General features: G+C 42.5%; 1 protein-coding gene across 1 annotated transcript; it reads right to left on the bottom strand.

Moving 5' to 3' along the window:
* Positions 1–2706: 2706 nt before the first annotated feature.
* Positions 2707–12289, bottom strand: CLDN11 (claudin 11). Its single transcript, XM_009981561.2, has 3 exons — positions 12064–12289; positions 9594–9758; positions 2707–2939 (listed from the first exon to the last, which is right to left on the bottom strand). Exons 1-3 carry the CDS (start codon positions 12287–12289, stop codon positions 2707–2709), a joined length of 624 nt encoding a protein of 207 aa, XP_009979863.1.
* Positions 12290–21050: the final 8761 nt, after the last annotated feature.

The following is a 21050-nucleotide window of genomic DNA, read 5'->3' on the forward strand; positions in this document are numbered from 1 at the left end:
CACTAATATCCTGTCCTGTTCTTGGCCCCATCTCCTCACACCCCACAGTTGCAGATGTCTGTTTTCCCCGTGGCTGCTCTGGGGTTGTTTTGCTTTCTTTGGATTTTTCTACTCTTCCCTGAAATAAAACTTCTTCCTCTCTCTGAGCAGCTTGCCCAGAGCCTTTTAGGGGTTGAATTCGGGATCAGCTGCCGGTAACCTGTGATCGTGGATCACAGACCCCAGCCCCTGCTGAGGGTTCCCAGCCCCATGTGTCTGAAGATGTCAAGTTGCAGCCCAATGGTGTGGGCAGCAAAAACACCCCTAAGTGCTGCCTGGCAGTGCTCATTCCTCGTGGGTCACACACCACTGCCCGGGCCCCTCCAGCAGCACCAACACCTTGACAAAAATCCCGCCTCGAGCATCTCAGGCAGGTTTTCTTATACTTTTCCCTCCTGTTTTGCTCCAGGGCCATAGGCAGGGCAGCGTTCCAGCAGCTTTCTGCTCTGAGGTCTCCCACGCCGCCGTTGGCCCCGGGGTTAACCCATGGGCAGCAGCGCACAATCCACAATCCCCGGCAGCCCGCACAAGCTGGCACGTCTGTGCGCCGCCCCTTCGCCCGTGGCACCCGCACATCAATGGCAGCACTTATAGCATCTCCCCAGCGCGTACAACAACTGCCTGTGCCCTGCCTGTGATGTAATGGGCACAAGTGTCCTGCTGCCCGCCCCGCGCCGCTGCCCGCCTCGCCTACATTGTATAGGGTGGCAGCGATGCACAGCTCACACAACAGAGACGCAGTTCAAGACCGCTCCGTCTTAAAGGCAGATGTTGGGGTTGCATGGCGGAGCTGGGGGGTGTTGGACAGGCAGCCCGGGACTGACCAGCCCCTCCTGGAGCCTCCTTAGTCACTTCTTTTGAATGCTCCAGCTTTGGCTTCCTGCATGGAGGAGGCCAGGTGTGGGAGCTGCTGCATCCTTGCCTATGGCCATGTCGCCCGGTTTAGATTCTGCACCTGGCATAGGTCAAGATGAAAAGACAGACCCCAATCTACTGAGGTTTGATTAGCAGCCTTGTTTTCAAATTCTTCTGCATCACCTCAAATAGTTTGGCTGGTCCTCTCCTCTGCTCGCTCAGTCCCCTCTCCTCCCACACGCACCACCACCTGCCTCTTCCCCTTGTCCGAGCCTGAACAGCAGCTATTCCTCTTTCCGTGCTCCTGAAGCCTGGCTTACACAAATCATTTGAACTGAGTTAACATCTCTGGGAACAGATGGGATTTTGTATCAGCGTAATTAAATTGCTACAGCCTCTGGTGAGGACAGAGTTAGATCTTGATCTTACACGGTTTCAATCAAAGAGAGCGATGACCCCAGATCAGGCTCTTATTTTAGTTGAGAGCACTTCCAGCAACACTACTTATCAACTTCAGCATGGCCAAGCAGTGCTTGGGCTACAGCTCCACTGCCTCGGTGGGTTCCTAAGTCTCCCCAGTAAGAAAAGTACCAGGAGCTGGTACCTCTGGTGAGAGCTGCTGTTGGGAACACTGAAAGAACGAACAGGTAAGACAGCAGTCAGTACCACGCAGGAAGATTACTCATATTTTAAATATTCACCAAAACCACAAAAGACCCACTTAATTCCACAGCACAGCAGAATCTCTTATCCTGAATTGCTATTAAAAAAGAATAAATCTTCAAAGTCATTGGGAAAACCCTGTCACGGAAAAGCTAGCTATGGAAACACACGGGAAGGAAAGAAGGGAAAAAAGAAGGCGGCGGTTGCAGGTACTCTGTTATTTATTGTACAATATTTCACTGAAAGTACAAAGGCATCATCAGTATTCACCAGAATTGTGTTGTAACAGGTACATTATACTCCGTGTTAAAATATGCTACTTTAAGGACGCAAGACAGAACGCAAATTTAGAAGAAGAAAGCAAGGAGTTTAAAAAAATGTAAAAATACATTTTTAGTAACTGATCTGTACAAAAGAAAAAAAGAAATTAACGAGAGTGCAGGGATTAGAGCCCCCAAAGTCATTTAAAACTATATAAAAAGGCACTGTTATCTACCGTGTAATTAGGACCTTTGGGTTCTGTTTCCTTCATACTGATGACTGGGGGGGTGGGGGAAAAACTGTTACTAAAACGATCAACTCATACAAAAGTATTTACAGTGAAGGGCAGAAAAAAATTCCCCTACTCTTGTTCCAAAAGAGAAACATTTGCCCGGTTGGAGAGCACAGCCTTCCTCCCTACCCTCTTGCTCAAAGCGTGCCACAGTGACCTTGAACAGGGGAAAGCAAACAGTGATATGGTGGGAGAAGCTGCCGGAGTCCTTCTAACAACGGGTAGGTGTCCCTCTCGTTTCTGCTTTATTGCTTTAAATTCTCCTGTAATCAGGTGAGCCGGAAAATAAAATCAAAACCCTAAAACCCACATGACAACCCCAAACCATCTGAGTCATCCTTGCTGCAAGAAGATGGGGCAGGTGGTCAGGACAGAACGGGGAGGACCAAGAGGTAGGGCTGGCTGGAGCTTTCTTTTCTAGAGAAGGGGGGAAGAGATGGGGAGAATAACGCTTCAAACTACCAGACATTTGTGCTGCTTTTCTAAACCTCACCCTGGGAGCCTGACAGCGATGTGTGTCAGTAGAAGCAAACCCAGGGCACACAAACCCACCAGCCAAAGGATCCGACAGCAGCCATGGGGCATCCCCAGGATGCTTACACATGAGCGCTCTTCGCGTGGGTAGGGGAGCTGGATCCTGAGGCGTAGTAGAAGCGGTTTTCACCGAATGTCTGGGCATCTCCCGAGCAGCAGACAATGACGCAGCCGCCGAAGAGGCAGAGGGCAGAGCCAATCCAGCCTGTGTACAGGGAGTATCCGAAGCTCATAATGGTGGTCTCGCGGTGGGCACACACGGGAAACCAGATCGTCGCAACGACACCGCACATGGCTGGGGAGAGATGGAAGAGAAAGGTAACTCCAGCATGTAACCCCACCACGGGGACACGAACGACGCCAAAGGGGAGGGAGGGACAGAGGACAGAGAAGAAGCCCATCACTCCTCCCTCGCAGTCCCACAGTGGGACCCAGGAGCATCAGCATCAGGGCTTAGTCCAAGAGATCTCCAAGCAGGAGGCAGCGTGGGAGCCTTGCGGGGAGAGGATGGAGAGACAACACCCATCTCTGTCAGGCACCAACAAATACAAATCAAAACCAACTGCTGCTTGACACAATCTGATATATTTATTACAAGGGAAACAGATTTGTTCCCTAGAAATATTTTTAAGGGGGAAGGATGAAAATCATCCCTGAAATTGATGCTCTGGAGAGCTGCTGAACAAGGAACGGATTAGATATGAAGCAAACCCACGAAAGCCACATGTATCGATGAGACAGTAAAATCGGTGGCCCAGAGTCAACTGGTTTGAATTACTATTTCTGCATGAACTCACGTGCTACGTCCTCAGCCCATGTCCATCAGCATCATGGCCGTCGCTCTACTGAGTAGTCGCATAAACATTAATGAAATATCCCAGTACTTAGCAAGAGTAGGGTTTATAAAATAGAAGCAGAAAACAGGCAGAGATAAAATAAGCAGCAGTACAGCATTGTGGGTTGTTGGGTTCTTTATGAAGAAGGAAATGTCTCACAACTCTGGAAAGCAGATTTCACTTCCCCGTGGAAAATTATTCTATATCAAGTGACGAAGACAAACCCAGCAAGGCTCTCCAGAAACCTATTGAATGGAACAGAAACAGGACTCCATCCAAAGGGAAACCAGCATTCTACCCAGAGTCTACAGCAGGTCAAAAAAATGACTGAGGACTTCAAACTTTGCTCAAAATTCCATAGTGTTTTTTTTTTTTTCCATGAAAAGCAGGAAGGCTGCTATGGTGGTGCTGTGAGGACCACTAGGCAGGTGGGGTGTGAAGCAGATCTCCTCAGGACAGTAAAGCGGGTTCAAATTCCGGATTTTGCAGGCAGAAGGGCTAAAGATCACCACGTTTTTGGTGCGCAGCACACACGCATGGTTTGCTCCGAGCACACATGCATGGTTTGCTCTAAGCAGAGAGAAAACACGTGCCCTGCATTCTCCTTGTGCTACACAGAGTCACACTCACTACCCTCACCGAGGGTCCTACCTCCATCCTGCAAAGTCCCCATGTGCACCAAAGGCAACAGGAGTTGATGGTGTTAATCACCTCACAGGAGCAGATCCTAAAACAATACTCCTTTATGGCCCATACATCTGAGAAGAATTAATCTGTCAATATTTACTTGCCTCCGGGACAAGCTGTGCAGGACTCCATCCTTGTGGCTATCAGAGAATCAGAGCAAAACAATAACAGGACCATGGCAGCGTTACAGATTTCCACCGACCGCGTTAAAAGGTATCTGGAGGCAGTGTCAAAAAGTTAAGGTTGCAAGAGGGAAAAAAAAAAGGAGTGAGATTAAAAATAAAACTGTTTAGTTAAAGCAGAGAACAAACCATAGCTCCTGGCTGGTACAGCAAAAAAACCATCCCCGATAGCTGCAGTTATTGTGAAAGAAAATATTTTCTTATGGAAAAGAGAAGAACATTTGAAGGATGCTAATAAAGCCAGTAATAATTCTGGGCCTCCTCAAAGCAAGGGCCCCGTGGCTTTGGAAGGAACTTTTGAAGAAGGCAGGGAGGGAGAACAGCGTTTCTCCTGCCGTGGATCAGTCCTGCAAACAGCTCATGAGCCTCTAATGCTTTAAAACAAAAATGTATCAGTTGGGAATCGACAAAGCATTCTAATGGGCTCCAGAAAAAAAAAGCTTCTTTGTTGTCCGAAGAGACACAATCATCTTTTCTTTTTCTGTCATCAGTAAATATATATATATGTCCATAGACTATAAGAGCCTTATCTATCCAGACCCTCCCCCACAACTGAAGAAAACACTTGCGCTGGGGTGAGAAGAGCTCTCAGGGATGCTAACACAATAGCATCTCTTGTGCATGCGGCTCAACTACATGTAAAACCACCTTATTTTAATGCTGGCAATACTGGAAAGCCGTGAAACACAAGCCAAGGACTTTGTATGGGTTAGTTTGACCTCTCTGTCTTCGGAGGCTACCAGCTGCCGTCAGTCACCAGTGACCCCATTGCTCAGCAGGAGGAACACCCTGAAACAGGACTGGATTTCATCGCTCCGCATAGATTAGGTTGGGCTGTAAATCCTCCGAGAAGATGTGAAAAGGGCAGTCTGCAATTGCAATATTTCTCGGTGAACTCAAATTTTGGTCCAGCTGTTATCACAGAGAAAGGATGGAGAAAAGTTGGTTTGCCAAGAAACCCAAAGGGATCGGAAAAGGCATTTTCCGGGCAAGTTTCACATACTAAAATAGCAGCCTACACAGACAAACTCTTTGAAATTATCACCCCTTTTCTTTTGTGCCGATGCTGAGACACTCCTTGCCTTTCCCTAAATAAGCATGTCTTCAGATAGTAGGGCTGCTGTAGTCAATATAGTCCAGCAAAAATGTGAAAGGAAGTCTGCAAACAGAAGGAATATCTTCTATCAGACCAACTACATCAGCTGGAAAAACGGGCATGTTTTGGGACACACTTGCTGGAAAGCTTGCCTGCTTTTTGCAGCTAGAGTAAGCAATCCTGTAAAAGCCACTGCCTCTACCTGCAAAAGTCAGCTGAGTAATACAATCATAGAATCATAGAATGGTTAGGGTTGGAAAGGACCTCAAAGATCATCTAGTTCCAAACCCCCTGCCACGGGCAGGGACACCCTCCACTACACCAGGTTGCCCAAAGCCTCATCCAACCTGGCCTTGAACACTTCCAGGGATGGGGCATCCACAACTTCTCTGGGCAACCTGTTCCAGTTCCTCACCACCCTCAATGTAAAGAATAGCTGATACGGTTGTCCTTGCTCCGTCAGATCACTGTGAATCCACAGGGACACATCCCAGGCTCCCAGTGTTTCTTTCGGACTGTGGGCTTGTAGTGGCTCAATCCATTGAGCCAAAATTCTTAATATTCTACATTACAGGCATAATATAGTCAGACAGAAGTACACAGAGACAAGAAGCACAGAAGGTGCTTGGGGAGGTGGGGGAGATAGAGCAGGATTACTGTAACTCTAGGGACAGCGAGTCCCTGCCAAATTCCTTAACAGTAAGTTAGAGGCTTTCCACAGAAGAAAGAATACTTCTATTCCACAGCTAAATTTAATCATTCTGAGTTGCTGACTCAAAGTCACGCAGATTTCTCTTTCAAAGAGTTTGGCTGAAATAACAGATATCCATGATTTATTTTTTTTCAATGTTCAAGGCAATCTTTTTATCCTGATATCTATGGTTTTACAAGAAAATCTCATGCTGCATCCAGAAAAACTTATTAATATCCTTTATTTAGAATATGATAGCTTATACAATCATTTTGTAGTAGTGACTGCCAATAATTAACATATTTTTCATCTGTGTTTTCCAGTGTCTCGAGTCCATCACCTCCGTTAGGAAAATGCCCGCTCGGTTACCAGCACGAGGTCCCCGAATTAGTATCAACAACACAGGATGGGCCAGGGTTTTTTCCATCAACACCAGTGTATGAAATGTTTTCATACTGGTTCAGAGCAAACCTCTGCTGACGGTTGTTTTCGGCAATAAATCAGTTCTCTGGGGCAGATAGGATCAAGCAAAGACATAAATACATCAGCAGGCAGGATAGGAGGGTGTGCACACAGGTTGCACTCTGCAGCCTGCTATTACGAGCGGACAGAAAAATCAATGGAATATCTGAGCCCATTGTTTTCCTGGCAAGTTTTCAACTCTTTTTTTTTTTTTTTTTTTTTTCCCTACGCTGTTTCTACCCCTGTTTTCCTTTTTAATAAATTTCAAACAAACTGTCATCCCTTCCCTGAGCAACAAGTGACGTTTGCCTTGAGGCCAGCACCCCTGATCACATCTCCGCTCTCTACTTCTGCTGCACTAGTGAGCATTTTGGGGTTTGTTTTCTCTTAACCAGAGCTCTGGCAGCTGGTCCTCACTTAGAGGAAAAAGGCTGGAACCCACGGGGTTGGGGAAAACCACCGACGAGAGTTCAGTGGCCAGAGGGTAAATAAGAACAGCCCAGTGCATATTATTTCTAGAATATAATTAATTTTAAGTCAGTATTATGACTATTGAGGCCTTATTCGTGCTTATTAAATGCTCTGGAATGGCAACACCACATTTTACAAATAACAGATCATTAATCAGCTTAAATAATGTCCAAGTCCCAAGCTCAATGCGTTATTCTTCTTCCAAAGGGACTGTCTTGCTGATCAGCCTGGAAAAATTTGGCTTTTGCAAAAATAAATGTGGGCTGGTTTGTTTTGCTTAAGAGCAAAAGGAGCTTATTTTTTCTTCGTGATCTGACAAAAAGAGCATTATTGTAATTGTGACTAAAACATTGTGAACGGGCTGCTGTTCCCAGCCCAGATCATTCAGGACATCAGCGACATGAGAAAATCACTTCACCTGTCGACGCTTCAAAACTCACAGGGGAAAATCAGTAAGAAGTCCAAATCCAACCCAAAGAGCATTCATCTGCCAATGTCTGTGTAAATACACCTTTCCTTTCCTCACAGGATCTACTTAGTGGGAAACCCACGTTCTGAGGCAGAGTGGAGCTCCTCTCCTTCACCCTCTCACATTTATTCTCCTCCTGGTGCCACAACACAGCAAGACTGGGATGGGAGAGCAGCAAACTAGACCCCAAACCTTGATGTAACACCACAAGATATGAGATTTCACTTATTTTAATGCAGTTACCCAATACTGTCACTGCAATTCATTTGCTGCATGTGTGTCAGACCTCTAATCCTGTTGCCCTTAGGATTTAGGGGTGATACTCTCACCTCCGTGCTGGCAGCCATGCAAAAGGGGCTGATCCACAGCACGGTTCTCCTTGACTGGAACCAAAAACTCACATTTGTCTATGACAAAGTGCAGCTCTACTGGGCCTCGCCCATCCTGGGCAGGGGAAATCCAGCAGAGCAGAGTCCTCTGGCACTAAAATTTCATTCACAGGCAGAAAAAAAAGCCCACTTTTTCTTTCACTTTTCCAAGCCCAAACACATAACTCAAGGTTTCGGGACAAGGATGAAGACTACATTCCAACAGCTCTCTAATGTGGCTGTTCATGATCAGGATGTCCTAAACAGGACCTATAAAGCTGATTTTAGGATTTCCAGCTGTGGCAACATGCCCTTAAACCCCACAGACGTTGAAAAGGCCCCTTGGTCTCAGTCCCTTAGATTTTGGATGTACTGACTTGTACTAACTGCTCCTCACCAAGACACCGGAGGAGAGACCGCCCGCAAGGAAGGAGCATCCCGAGGACAGCCCCTCCGAGCATGCAGCTATATCCAGTGCCCACTCGAAAAAATATAAGGAGAAGAAGAAAGAAGACGGGCATGATGTCAGCGCGGGCTGCCAGCGACCAGCAGAGCCACACAAAGAGGCCACTTTCCCTCACCCCTCCTCCTCTGCCACACAGACGGGTAAAAACAAGGCACCGCAGCCTGTTGCTGAGATGACGAGGCTTCAAGAACATGCAGGTGTTGCATTGGGGACAATGAGCTCCACAGTCTGCTCTGCTCAAAACAATCTCCTCTGCAGGCACTGAGGATGGGAAGAAATTCCCAGGGGAACTTAGAGGTCAAGGGCAAGGCTGGCCAGAGGGGGCTGGGAGGCACAGGGGGAGAGAGACAGTTTGCAAGCATGTGTAGTGATAGGACAAGGGGCAATGGCTTTAAACTGAAAGAGGAGAGATTTCAATTAGAGATAAGGAAGAATTTTTTTACAATGAGGGTGGTGAGGCATTGGAACAGGTTGCCCAAAGAAGTTATAGCTGCCCCATCCCTGGAAGTGTTCCACGTCAGGTTGGATGAGGCTTTGAGTAAGCTGGTGTAGTGGAGGGTGTCCCTGCCCATGGCAGGGGGGTTGGAACTAGATGATCTTGAAGGTCCCTTCCAACCCACAGCGTTCAATGATTCTACGATTCTATGACATACCAGCCCTCTTCCCAGGTCCATGCCACCTCCTTGCTCTCTCCCCAGCTGTCCCTACAGCACCAGCACCCCCTCAGCATTGGGCTTCCCTTCCCACACGCTTCAGCTTACTTTGACCCAGCTGCATCTGCCATGCCCAGGGAAAATTTGGAGGCTACCCATTCCCTGTAAGCAGCTTGGAAGTTTAGACCCTTTTCTAAAAATAAGGTCGTTTCCACAGCAAACCAGCAAAACCAGTGCCCGTGGGCCGCTGCCCGTGTGCAGCTGCCATCGCCCTCCTGCAGACACAGGTGGTGGCTTTGCCCGAGGACTCCACAAGTGAACACACAGTAGGGTTTTGCAGCCCTCCCCTCTTCACCTTGCTTCCCTCCCTGCCTCCTGCCTTTGTCCTCCTGCTCCTGTTCGTGCCTTTTGTTCACCCCACAGACTGCAGCGATGCTGGAGAGCTTCAGGGTCAGCCCAGCCTGGGCAATTATGCTTTTAGGTGAACACGCTCCAGCAGCTTGCACCACACCACCCTGGAGCAGAAGATGACCTCCAGGTCCACACACACGCGGGGCCAGCGCCTTACCCAGGAGGATGATGAGGATCCCTCCCAGCTGGGACCTCCGGTACTTGGCAGCTCCAGGCTCGTGGCCCATCCGAATGCAGGGCAAGACTGTTATCAGCAAGAAGATGGCAGGAAGACCCAGGACAGAGGCAGCGATCATCAGTGCTCGACATGCTTGGACATACCCTATTGGCAAGGCAAGGAGAGAGGATTTTGATTATTCAGCACAAGAGAAGGAGACCTTTGGACAAAGGGTCCTGTTTGATTAGCTCCCAAGACTTGCATGGAGTATGGGAGACAGGTTCAATCCTTTGTGCAAACAATTAAATCTTCACCAGGCGTAAGAGTGTGAGACTGGAGTACAGCGGGTAGGGCATGAACATGAGATGTGCAAGCTTAAAATTTTCTAATGAACAAATAGCACCGCCTGGGAAACACAAATTTTTCCTAGCAAGATATTGAGAAATCATGGAGTTGGGAAATATGGGAAGGGAAAGTAAGAGAAGCAGCTAGGAAGGAGTTTTCCTACATCTTCACAAAGAGAGCCTTGGTTAAATAATAGCAATTTAAAGTCTTCAAGAACAGCTTGCTGTGAACAGAGAAGATCATAGTCATTATGCAAATATAATTTATTTTCTATATAATTTTTGTATATATATATAATTTATATATCAAATGTAAAAATTGTTTTTAAGTAAATAAAAGCAGGTTGTTACTTGCACGCAACAGAAGAAGAACCAGTATCAGATTGCTCCAGTGCCTGGTGAGTCTCCACCAGCTCTCGGGACAGCCTCAGCAGAGCAAGTGTGCTGGCTCTCTTTCCCCTCTTATTAACAAAACGAAGCTGCCACATGCAAACATGGAGTTTTGTGATGCCTCAAGCAATATCAGCAAAAAGGGGCACCAAGTAAGTCCCACTGACACACAGATAAGGCACCGGGAATGAGGATTTTACTGTTCCTGGAAATGCAGACTCTGTGTACATTGAATATTTGCTTGATTTTTCAAGAGGAAATCTAACAAAAAGTTACCTGAGGAGCCCAGGACAGAAAACAGGACCCTAAACAAAGGCGCTGGCAGTGCCCAGCGTGGTTTCTGTTAATCGATCCCGATTAAACAAGTATACAAACACATTCGTTTAAGGACTTGGCTCAGTCAACAAAAGACTCCAAACACATTTCAGCTCTCAGGCACACCAGGATAAATTTCTCTCCCTTGGAAAGCTGTGGGTATCAAATGGGTTACAAACCAAAGCATCTTGGTTCGTGATTTGTTTCTGCTGGAGAGAAGCGTTGTTTTCTGCTGCTGAAAGACCTATTTATCTATTTATTAAATTTCATTCAGTAATGTTTTTTCGGGGCAAGCCTTTTCTCTGCCTTCTGCGCCAGATCATATTAAACCATAGCAGCAGTAAGGAAGCTAAATCTACTAAAATGAAAGTATACATAGAGAGAGAAAGGGAGAATAGGAGCTAGTCTGAGAGATTCAATATTGCCAAGCACTATGTGATACGCACACGGCTCTGTAACAGAGAAAATCAAGAATAATGTTTCTATCCTCTTGTGAAATTACTTTCACAACAGTTTAAACAAATAAATAAGGAAACATGAAAGAAAACTCCAAGGAATGGCTATTTCTACCCTGTCAGCCTTGGAAGAGGCATCTCTGAAATGCTAGAGGAGGTGCAATCCAAAACACAGCAGAATGAAGCAGCCCTGCAGAGGTAGCAGTGATCGAAACAGGTTTAAGATGGTTAACTAAACTTCCAGGGACAAGACCATGCAAAACTTCAGCAGGTTTAATTAGCTCAAGAGATGTAGTACTACTGATGAAACACCTTGCTTAATTTTTGCTTTGCAGTAAAGTAGATGAAAATTACTACATAATTAGAAAATATTTAAAGACAAGTTAAATGTAGGTACATCTGTTTGCCATGTAAAAGTTCTGCCTTGCCTTGGAACGTGTGGGAAGCACAAGACCATCAAGACTAATGACAATCTTCCAAAAGATTAAAAGCCCTAGCAGCATTAATAATAGATGCTGAAAGATTCATTACACTCAAAATCATTTTAAGGCATAGAACCTTAACATTCGTAATAGTTCATCATCATCTCAAAGCAAAACTCAAAGTACTCTACTACATCCCAAAGTACCCTATTACTGCTCAATGTACTACACATGTTTCACAACGCATTCTAGATGCAAGATGTGAAAGGAACAGCGAGCATTTACTAAAAGCAACGACTAAACATTAATTAACTGGGCTTTAATAGCCACAGATTACACACGATACCTGGGCAGGATTAAAACCAGGTATAATTTCATGAGAATCATGCTAAGAACTATCATACACATTCTTTAGTGGATTTAATGGACCATCTCCTGCGCTGATGGAGTTGAAGGAGCTTTGCCATCAATTCATCCTGCCTGCTCCGGGCAAGGTTTGGCCCCTCAGCTCCGGGTGGGAAGGGGGAGGACGGGGCACACATACCTGGCAGTATGAGGATGTCCACGAGAGGTTTGCAGTGATAGAGACCAGTCGCCATGACACAGTCTGCCCACAGCCCCTTGGATCCCAGCTCATCCATTTTCCTGCAGGTGGTAATGGTGTAGCCACAAGTCACCACCCAGTCATTGGTGGCCGTTGCCACAACCACCCCGATCCACCCTATAAAACTGCAGACAAATCCAGCCAGGTGCAGGCAGGTGGCCACCATGTCGATCCCTTGGTGGGGCGAGTTGGACAGGAGAGCGCCTGCTGGGGTTCAAGCAAAGCTGGCCGGTGAGTCCCTGCTGCAGATCCCGGCTGCTGGGACCAACTGCAAGTTGTGAGTGGGAGGGACGGGGGTTTGGTAGGAAGAGGTTCCTGATCAGGCGCCGCTGCAGGCACTCGGCTGCCTCTGCCCAGTTCCCTCCCTGGGAGGGGTCAGAGCTGCCTCCAGCCCCATAACGCCGGGGAGGAGCAAGTGTGGAGCCCCAACTTCTGCCAGTTCATCAAAAGAGTCGGAGGGGAAGGAGGGTGTGGAGAGGAGGAGATGCAGAATTACACCCACCCGTGCTTGAAAAACAAACCAGACTGCTTTATCCAAGTGCAAACAGCCTGACTGTTCAAAATGCAGCATCAGGGGAGAAAAATTAAGGCAGTGTTTTAGAGCTGAAGACAAATGATCACGCTGGTACCCTTTTGTGGAAAGATAGGGCAAGAAATGTGGTGGACAGAGTTACTCAAGAGGTGGAATTAATCACCTTGTCAAAGCCGTCAGCAAAGCTGCAGTAAAAGGACAAAATCCATATTGGGTCTTTCCTGATGTTTTTAGTAACTGCAAAACCATAAGAGACTCATCACAGCATTCTCTGCTTGTGCCTGGGTTTTCACAAGTGTTAACTAACACTCACAGAGTCTTAAATGCGTGTTAAACAGCACCTTATTTCCACTTCTGAATGCTAACATTAAAACGAGCAGCTTTTCGTTCAGACTCATTACAGGTGTATATTTTAGTCTACTTGGTAAAACAAGAAGTAACCCACTTCAAAATGCCAAAAGAAAAACTTCACAGCCCGTTCTGCATCAGGAGAAACAGGCAGGCAGGATGTTTTCCTGACTTCACTTTGCATTGCCACAAACGCATATATATGTCATCGGATGCCAACACATCCCTAACGAAATCTCATCCTTGTGCATCCTCCAGTGCTTCTGGCTTTGGAAAGGGGAGGTTTGGATCCAGGCAGATAAGACATGCCTGGAGGGACCACTAGCGGAGAGCTGTCCGCAGTGCATGGGGAAAGGAAACACTGGGAAAAAAAAATGAGAGGACAATGAATTTAATTCATTCCCAGTGAATTCATTCCTGTTAGTGAAAAAGAAATATCAGGAAGCTACAGTCCAGGATTAAGATGCCGGGAATGAAATATGTTCTGCTCTTCATCCAACAGTATTTTTTCCCATATTTTAGCAAGTAAAAGGAAAAACATGAATAAGACCATCCCAAGCTTCATCATCTGTTCCTTAAATTCAAAATTCAAGGACACGAGGCCACAGTTTTGTTTTGTCAAAGCTTCATCTAAACACTGGAGTTACTACATAAATAGTTGAAAACTCTCTTTGAAGAGAACCTTTTATAATAAATAGAAATTTAATAGTTGTTTTCACATTTGTTTTATATTTTTGGGTTTTTTGTTTTTTGTTTTTTTTTTCTATACCTGCTTTACAGTATTTTTGTGAAGCTATGCTGCCATCGGCTTTCCTGATGTGATTCCACCTTTCTACAGCTTATTCTTCTACTGCACCCACTTCAGGTGGTGCAAGCTGTTATATCCAACCACCATTGTCATGTTGCCTAGGGTTCGGTTCTAGACGGATTTAATCTTTGCCCAAACAATATTCCTGCTTCTTTATTATTCAGGAGATAAACTCGTCATCTCTCAAGTGAAACCAGTGTTGTGCCACTTCTTGGACCATGCAATTGCGTTGGACAGATCACGTGTCACCTCCTGAATCTGGAAGGAGATGAGCTGACAAATGAACACGTTCCTGCCTCTCCCCTTTGCTGACTCACTTTGCATTTTTTCAGTCTAGCATTTCCTCCATCTCACTTTATGGCATTCTGTAAATCAAAGATCTGATATGTTTGATAGTATAACCGTACTTCGCTTAATTTGGTTAATCCCAGGCATAAGGATGCTTAACCACTTCGGGATAACTGATCTCAACCTCTGTCGTCCAATGATGTTGTCACCACACAGTCCTTTGGAGGTTAAAACACATGCATATCCTCTAAATCATGGTAATTCTTAGATTTCTGATGTACTCCAAACTATATTGTTTTTCTTCAAAATACCAGAAAATTTTGCAACATCTTGATACCCCATTTCATCCCAAGGCTGAGATTAGAAGCACTTCACATGGTGATAGTGCAGGCATATGCTAATACACAAAAAAAAATGTCCATAGGGACGAGAAACATTTACTGTTTTGTCACTATTGTAAATAATACTCCTAGTATTTAAGTGAATACAAGCCTGTACGCTACAAGTGAGCAACGATTCACAAGATCAATAAAATAAAAAACAAAGAAGAATGACTTCCCAACTACATGCTAAATAAATCGATACACTTAGGGCGATATTCTTAAAATTTGCCATTTTTAAAGCAAGTGCTACACGTGCATTTATTTCAGGCACAGCGTGATCACCTTAAAAATCAGTATTTTTACCCTGGTACTGAAGCAGTTTTTCCTTGATCAGCGTTGTTTTCTCTGACAAATGACATGCGTTGCCATCAGTCATACACAAGCTATCGACGCTGTGACTTCTTCTCATGTAAGTGTCTCACCTTGAACAACTTTGCAGGGTTTTCCAGCCTGGTAGCTTCTCCCTTGCTTGGAAATACAGCAGTATCACCTGGGATGCAGAAATGAACAGGTTTAAGTGGTATGGTTCGTTGTTTTCCTCCATACTAAAGCCCAAGCTCATCAAAATATTACCTATTTTGCCTTTATCCTGGTTCATACATCTCACTTTTCAGCTGTAAAATACAGTAAGTACATGGCAGCATTAAAGGTTTGTAATAATCTGAAACATAATCAAGGTTTCCTGTATGCAAGAGCAGCACCTCCAAACACAGGCAAAGCATTTTTGCTCCAATTTGAGGGGAAAGAGATTCAAGTGTGTGTATGTGACCGCACTTGCTTATCTGTCAAGAAAAACCTCTCAATATTAATAAAATCACATAGAAAATCTCCAAAATATTATTTGCAGTAAAAGTTACATATTTTTACTACAAGATAGGGTTTTCTTAAGTGACCAGTAGAATACAGCTTATAGCTACAAGTGGTGGAAGTTCAACTTAAATGGAAGACCCATTCATCTACAGCTTACAGGAAGAACTCCCTCTCTCCTTGCCTCCTTCTCTCTCCGAGTTTTCTGCTATTTAAGCTCCCTTATGGTACACAAAAATCTTAAGCAATGTAATCACATGATTCACAAAAACTAAGAACTCCTGAGAGTCACTGAAGGGCGTATTTTCCATCGGCAGTAAATATTTTTACAGCAAATACAGTATAATTCTTATTTCTGATTTTAACTTTTTATAATCTCAGCACTTTATCTGGTAATGTGGGATTTTTTTGTTTTGTTCATTACTAAGCTATTAAAGACAGGTATCTACAACTCAAACATTGCTAGAGTAATCAAGTGTTAACAAAGGCCATGCACCAGAAAACATGTCAAAACCATAAGTGGTTGTATTTACATATATAAACATCAAATTTGTGTCAAGATACCTTTACGGAGCCGTAAGAGCTTTAGAAAATGGACTCATAGTGAGGGAAGGCTATGGATCTTGTAGATTTTGCTAAAAATGCCCTTTAGAAAACTGGGGACCTGCTGCAGGTAGTGGGAGTTCTGCTAACGAGTTTCAGTGTCACCAGGTTTTTATCTACTGTAATCAAACCAAGGAAGACTCTGTCCTCCTTGGAAAAGCACCATTCTCAAAACAGCTTCCAAAAAGTCAAGTTTATAAGTCAGTGTTCAAAAATATTACAAAGACAAAAGTTCTGACATTACAGTTCTTTATTTGTTTCTGAATCCACAATCTATACAGGTATTTACAAGGCATGAAAATGGATAACAGCACAAAATACAATTGAGGTATAAGCTAAGAGCACAGTATGTCATGTTTCAATAAATATAATTCAAAATTTGTAAACTAAGTGACCAGATAGATGCATCTTGTTTACTAAAACCATATAAAATATCTGTTAAATCTCACGTGAGGTAGAGGACAGTTTTGTGTGTCATGTAACGCAACCAGAGCAACCCTAAGACTGTACATCATTGGCAAAGTATTAAAAATTGTTGAACGCACTGATCATTTTTCACAGGCTTTTACTATGGTTGCAGAATAGTCATTCAACCTGCTGCCTTGAGCTAACACGGACTCTGTTGTTTTGCAGCTACTTTCTGTCATTTAAGATAATTATACTGGCATGTCAACATCAATAAATACTTTCGAAAGTGAGTATGAAAACACAAAAACAGATTTCGTCAATCACAGAAAGCAACATAATGGCAACAAAATATTTTAGACCAACTTTTTATTATTTCCTAGAATTAGTTTAAATACAGTACAGCTGTGCTTTCCTTTAAGTGAGGTATCTATATTTGAAGAAAAAAAATTCAATTGATATTGTTATATTTAATCAATTTTCAAATAGCAAAATTTTATACCATTTGTTTGCTGTGCTTGATGAAGTGCTTAAAACTCATTTTTTCAAGCGTTTTCCGACTGAACCACTAACCTTGAAAAAAACAATTTTCTAAGTAATGGAGACACACTACAAAATTGTTGTGCAATTTGTAAGTAGTAACCACTGACTTTCACAAAAGCTAAAAAAAATGTTCTTTTGAAATAGAGATATGCAACAAACAGAAAATTCTACAAGCTTTCTGTAATGAAAACTGATGAATACTCACACTACAAAGGTAATGAGCAAAAAGAAAATTGAAAATTGCAGCTTTCTGCTGCTTACTATCGACAGCTTAAGTAAAATTACTGAAATATTGCAAGCACAGATTAACAGGTAGGTGTAATTCCAACTTTTGTTGACTTAACCATGTTATAGAAAACTCTGTTGTGTGGACTAATTACATGAATTAAGTGCAGAAAAAATACAAAGTTGTTATCTTTACTGACAATCAAAATATATACTCTACGAACAAGTGAATTCTAGGAAGCTGACCGTGACAGCATTTCAAGGCCAACTTCACGACTAATGCTAGGAAAGTTTTCCAAAAATTTCATAACACATTCTAGCTATCCCCTCCCCCAATACAAAACAAGGATGTACGAACAAAACATTGTGACTTCTAAAACATGGGCCAAGCTTTATTTTTTCAGGCCACCAGTAGCTTTACGCTCCCACTCAACTCTTCCTACTTCACTAATTGCATTATGCCTTCACTATATACAAATGATTTTACACCTAAGCTATCAATATATTAAATATAGAATAAAATCAGTTTAAGAATGTGAAACATAACTACATTTATCTAAATACTCAAGCTAAACAATATGCTTTACAAAAACTAAAACACAGACTAGTTAAGTTTGGAGATTTAGATAAAAATCTCCTTCGTCTAGGGATACATGGCTACACTGCGAATGGGGGTGCTTTCAGACTGCCAAAATTACAAGAGTTTTACTCTCTAAGCTCTCATATTTTCTCGTTGATTAGAGTACACAAAGTGTGTGAAAGTTCTCTTTTAAAAAAGTACAGAAGCAAACCAGACATTCACCTGGAATCCTACGTACTTTGTTCCAAAAGGTGCACTAGGCAACTTGGATCTTGGCCTAGGTGTTTAATAATGCAACTTTTAAAATTACGAACAATTTCAGGATTTTTTTTCCTGAAGGCTTCACGTCACAACTATCTGGGAAAACGACTTCCTGCCTGAAAGATCAGCAAGCAACAATTGAAGGCAAAACAAATAATAACACATAAAATGAGCATGCTGTGACTAAAAGCGAGGACCTGATGATGGAATTAGTTTCTACCATTAAGTGTGGCCCTTAAGTGTGCATTCCGAGTTCCTACACTAGGCTGTAAAATAAACCATTCAATGTAACTAGTATAAGGTAGTGAAAAAAGGTCAACATATATTTGTTATAGGGCTTATACGATATTATTTACAATTTACTAAAAAACTATCTTTCAAAGACTGTGAACACACAAAATCTATGGCACATTTATGTATACATTATTACTTAAAATCAGTATAAAATTAAGTCTACACATATGAAAATTACTTGTTATGTAAAGAGCCTGAAAGTAATATTTAAGAATTTTAAGAGGATTACAATAATTTAAAATGCGTTCTAACTTTAGATTAACTAAATGGAATATTTACAAAGCTACTTTTAAAGTCATTTTAATAAATGTCCCATTGGCTTTTTCAGCCACATGTCTTTAAACAATGAGGCTTTATCTGCAGCTGGAACTGCTAAAACTTCATATAGCTGCTTGAGTTCTTGCAACAGTGAAAATATTAGTACAACCTACGGCCACCAGCATTTTACTGGTCTACAGCACAAGCTGGCTGCGAGGTGGCTGAAGTGCTGGCTGGGGCACAGGAACCTGGGCGATGCTAGAGCTCCGCTGCAACGGCCACTGCTGAAAATCAACCAGTGGCAGAAGGGGAAATTTGAGCAGAAGTCACGTAACATAGACAAGACCCGAATCAAAACGGAATATACAGTATCCTAATATAATAATCCCATGAGGATTCCATACATTCAACAGCTAAGCTATAAACACCGTGGTAACTTAGTCACTGCAGCTGTATTAAACACGTTGCGTGGCCTTATCGGCACTGACAATCGAACGAGTCCGGTTCAAAACATCGATACTGAAAAGCAACCAGAAACACCATCTTTTGATCCTCTGATACTGCCCCGAGGAAACTCCGTTTCCCAGGATGACGCTTTCTTACTTGCCCATCTAGCTATGCCAACGTAGGTTCTGCCAATCCGGTTGGACTACTTCAAGCTCCAGTGTCTAATAATCACGGGTTTACCAATATTCCTGCCCACTCTCCATATAGCCATGTTTTCGGTGGTTGTTACAATAAAACATTCACTGTGTTTTTAAATCAAGTGGTGCATACACAACCAGAATCATTTATACTCAACACCTTTCCTTCTAAACCATTGCTATGCTGTAAAGACAAGCTTTTTCCTTTTTTCTTTAAAGCAATAATTCAGAGATGGAGTTAAAGAAGGGAAAAAAGTAATCTGGATTTCTTTTCTGATCAACACTGACAAAAAAAAAAGTGTCTGGTATTTTTTCATCTAAAATGCTTTAATTGTCAGTGTAAATATGACAGAGTCCATAAAGAAAATTATACATAGCTATAAAAGAATCATCCTATGACTCCATGACATTCAATTTACCACCTCATTTCTCACTCAATTTAAAGATATGTGCAATTTTATCTTTCTCTGTGATATTGAGCCCTGTTACACCACTAAAAGAGAAACAAAAAAAGAACTCAAAGTTCTGAGTTTTACTAGTTCAGGAAAAAAAAATAATCAATGTAGGCTTTTACTAGTGATTTCATTCAGAATTAACTGAATTATTATTAAGAGAATAATAAACCTAAGCACTTCAAATACAGAAGCTAAAGCACAGGTTAAAATTATGTAGTGAAACACTAGACCTACTAAACATTCCTAATCACTGACATAATCAGCTAACATCTGTCAGCTGTATCCAACTTTTTGGAGAGAAGTGCAAAAAAGTATTTCTTCATCCAACTCTGTAGTCATGCGTTTAATCCACCAGGAACCAGACTTCTGAAGTACTCAAACATTATATACACATAAAACAGTAATTCTGTACAATTACACCTTTTCAAATGTTATAGCTTAACAAGCATGCTGTATTTCTTAATTCATGGTATCATTACCATGCCATTCGAATACAGAGACTATCAAAATTATTTTCAAAGTGCTGTATCTCAGAATTTTATTTTTTAAGCTATTATCGCAATGTCAGTTAAGGCTTGTTCTATGGAATGAAAGAAAAATCCACAAGTTGGCAAAAGCTCAAAGTGTGGAGGCTTCGGGTACTAAAGAAACTATTACATACTTTTTAATAAATATTATTTTTCTTGAAAGCATTAGTATCTGACAACCAGTTAAGTCGAGCTTTCTCAGTTTCTAGAAGGAAAAGCTCCACCTTTAAGCCTTTTATTAACGTTTCTTTCATACCTACTATATAGAAGAAAAGAGAAGAAAATATGCAAATTTTTGCTTTCCAAAGATTCCATTGTAATCGTAAATTTTTTAATTTACAAAAAAACCCTAATGTTTTCTTCTTCCAGCACGGTAAGCAAGTGCTAGCTCTAAAACTCTTTAGATTGATAAGGAGTTGTTAAATAGAAAATACTGAAAAGATCAGCTTAACTTCACACAATGAAATTACAGGAAAAACTCATGCTGGTAAATCACTTAACGATGATCAATCATCGATCATTGTGGCAATTTTGAGTATTATCTTACAGACGAAAAGCTGCCTTTACTTTCCCCAGCTCGAGAACACATAATTCTCACTGAAACCCAAACTGGTTTTGACCTTGAAATATTTAGAATTTTTTAAATGTACTTTTATAACTGGATGTGCAATTAATAGCAAAATAAAGATCATCACATATATTTTAATAGACAATGTTAAAAGGTACAGAGTCCTCAAGACTGCATTAGAAATAGAAACTGGTCACTCTAAATGAAGAGTTTCGTATTTTTCATTGTTTGAGAAAAACACCAGTAGAAATAAATGTAGATTTTCATTGGTTAGGAAAATCTAAAAATGCATACCTATCTATTTATTTATATATATGTATATCTTCATCTGGACTCGTCTGGGAAATAGAAATCTGTAGAGAATACTTTTTCTTATCGCACAGAAACTGCTCACAATT

Source organism: Tauraco erythrolophus, chromosome 11 (genome assembly GCF_009769465.1).
Source record: "Tauraco erythrolophus isolate bTauEry1 chromosome 11, bTauEry1.pri, whole genome shotgun sequence".
In the NCBI taxonomy this organism is placed as follows: Eukaryota; Metazoa; Chordata; class Aves; order Musophagiformes; family Musophagidae; genus Tauraco; species Tauraco erythrolophus.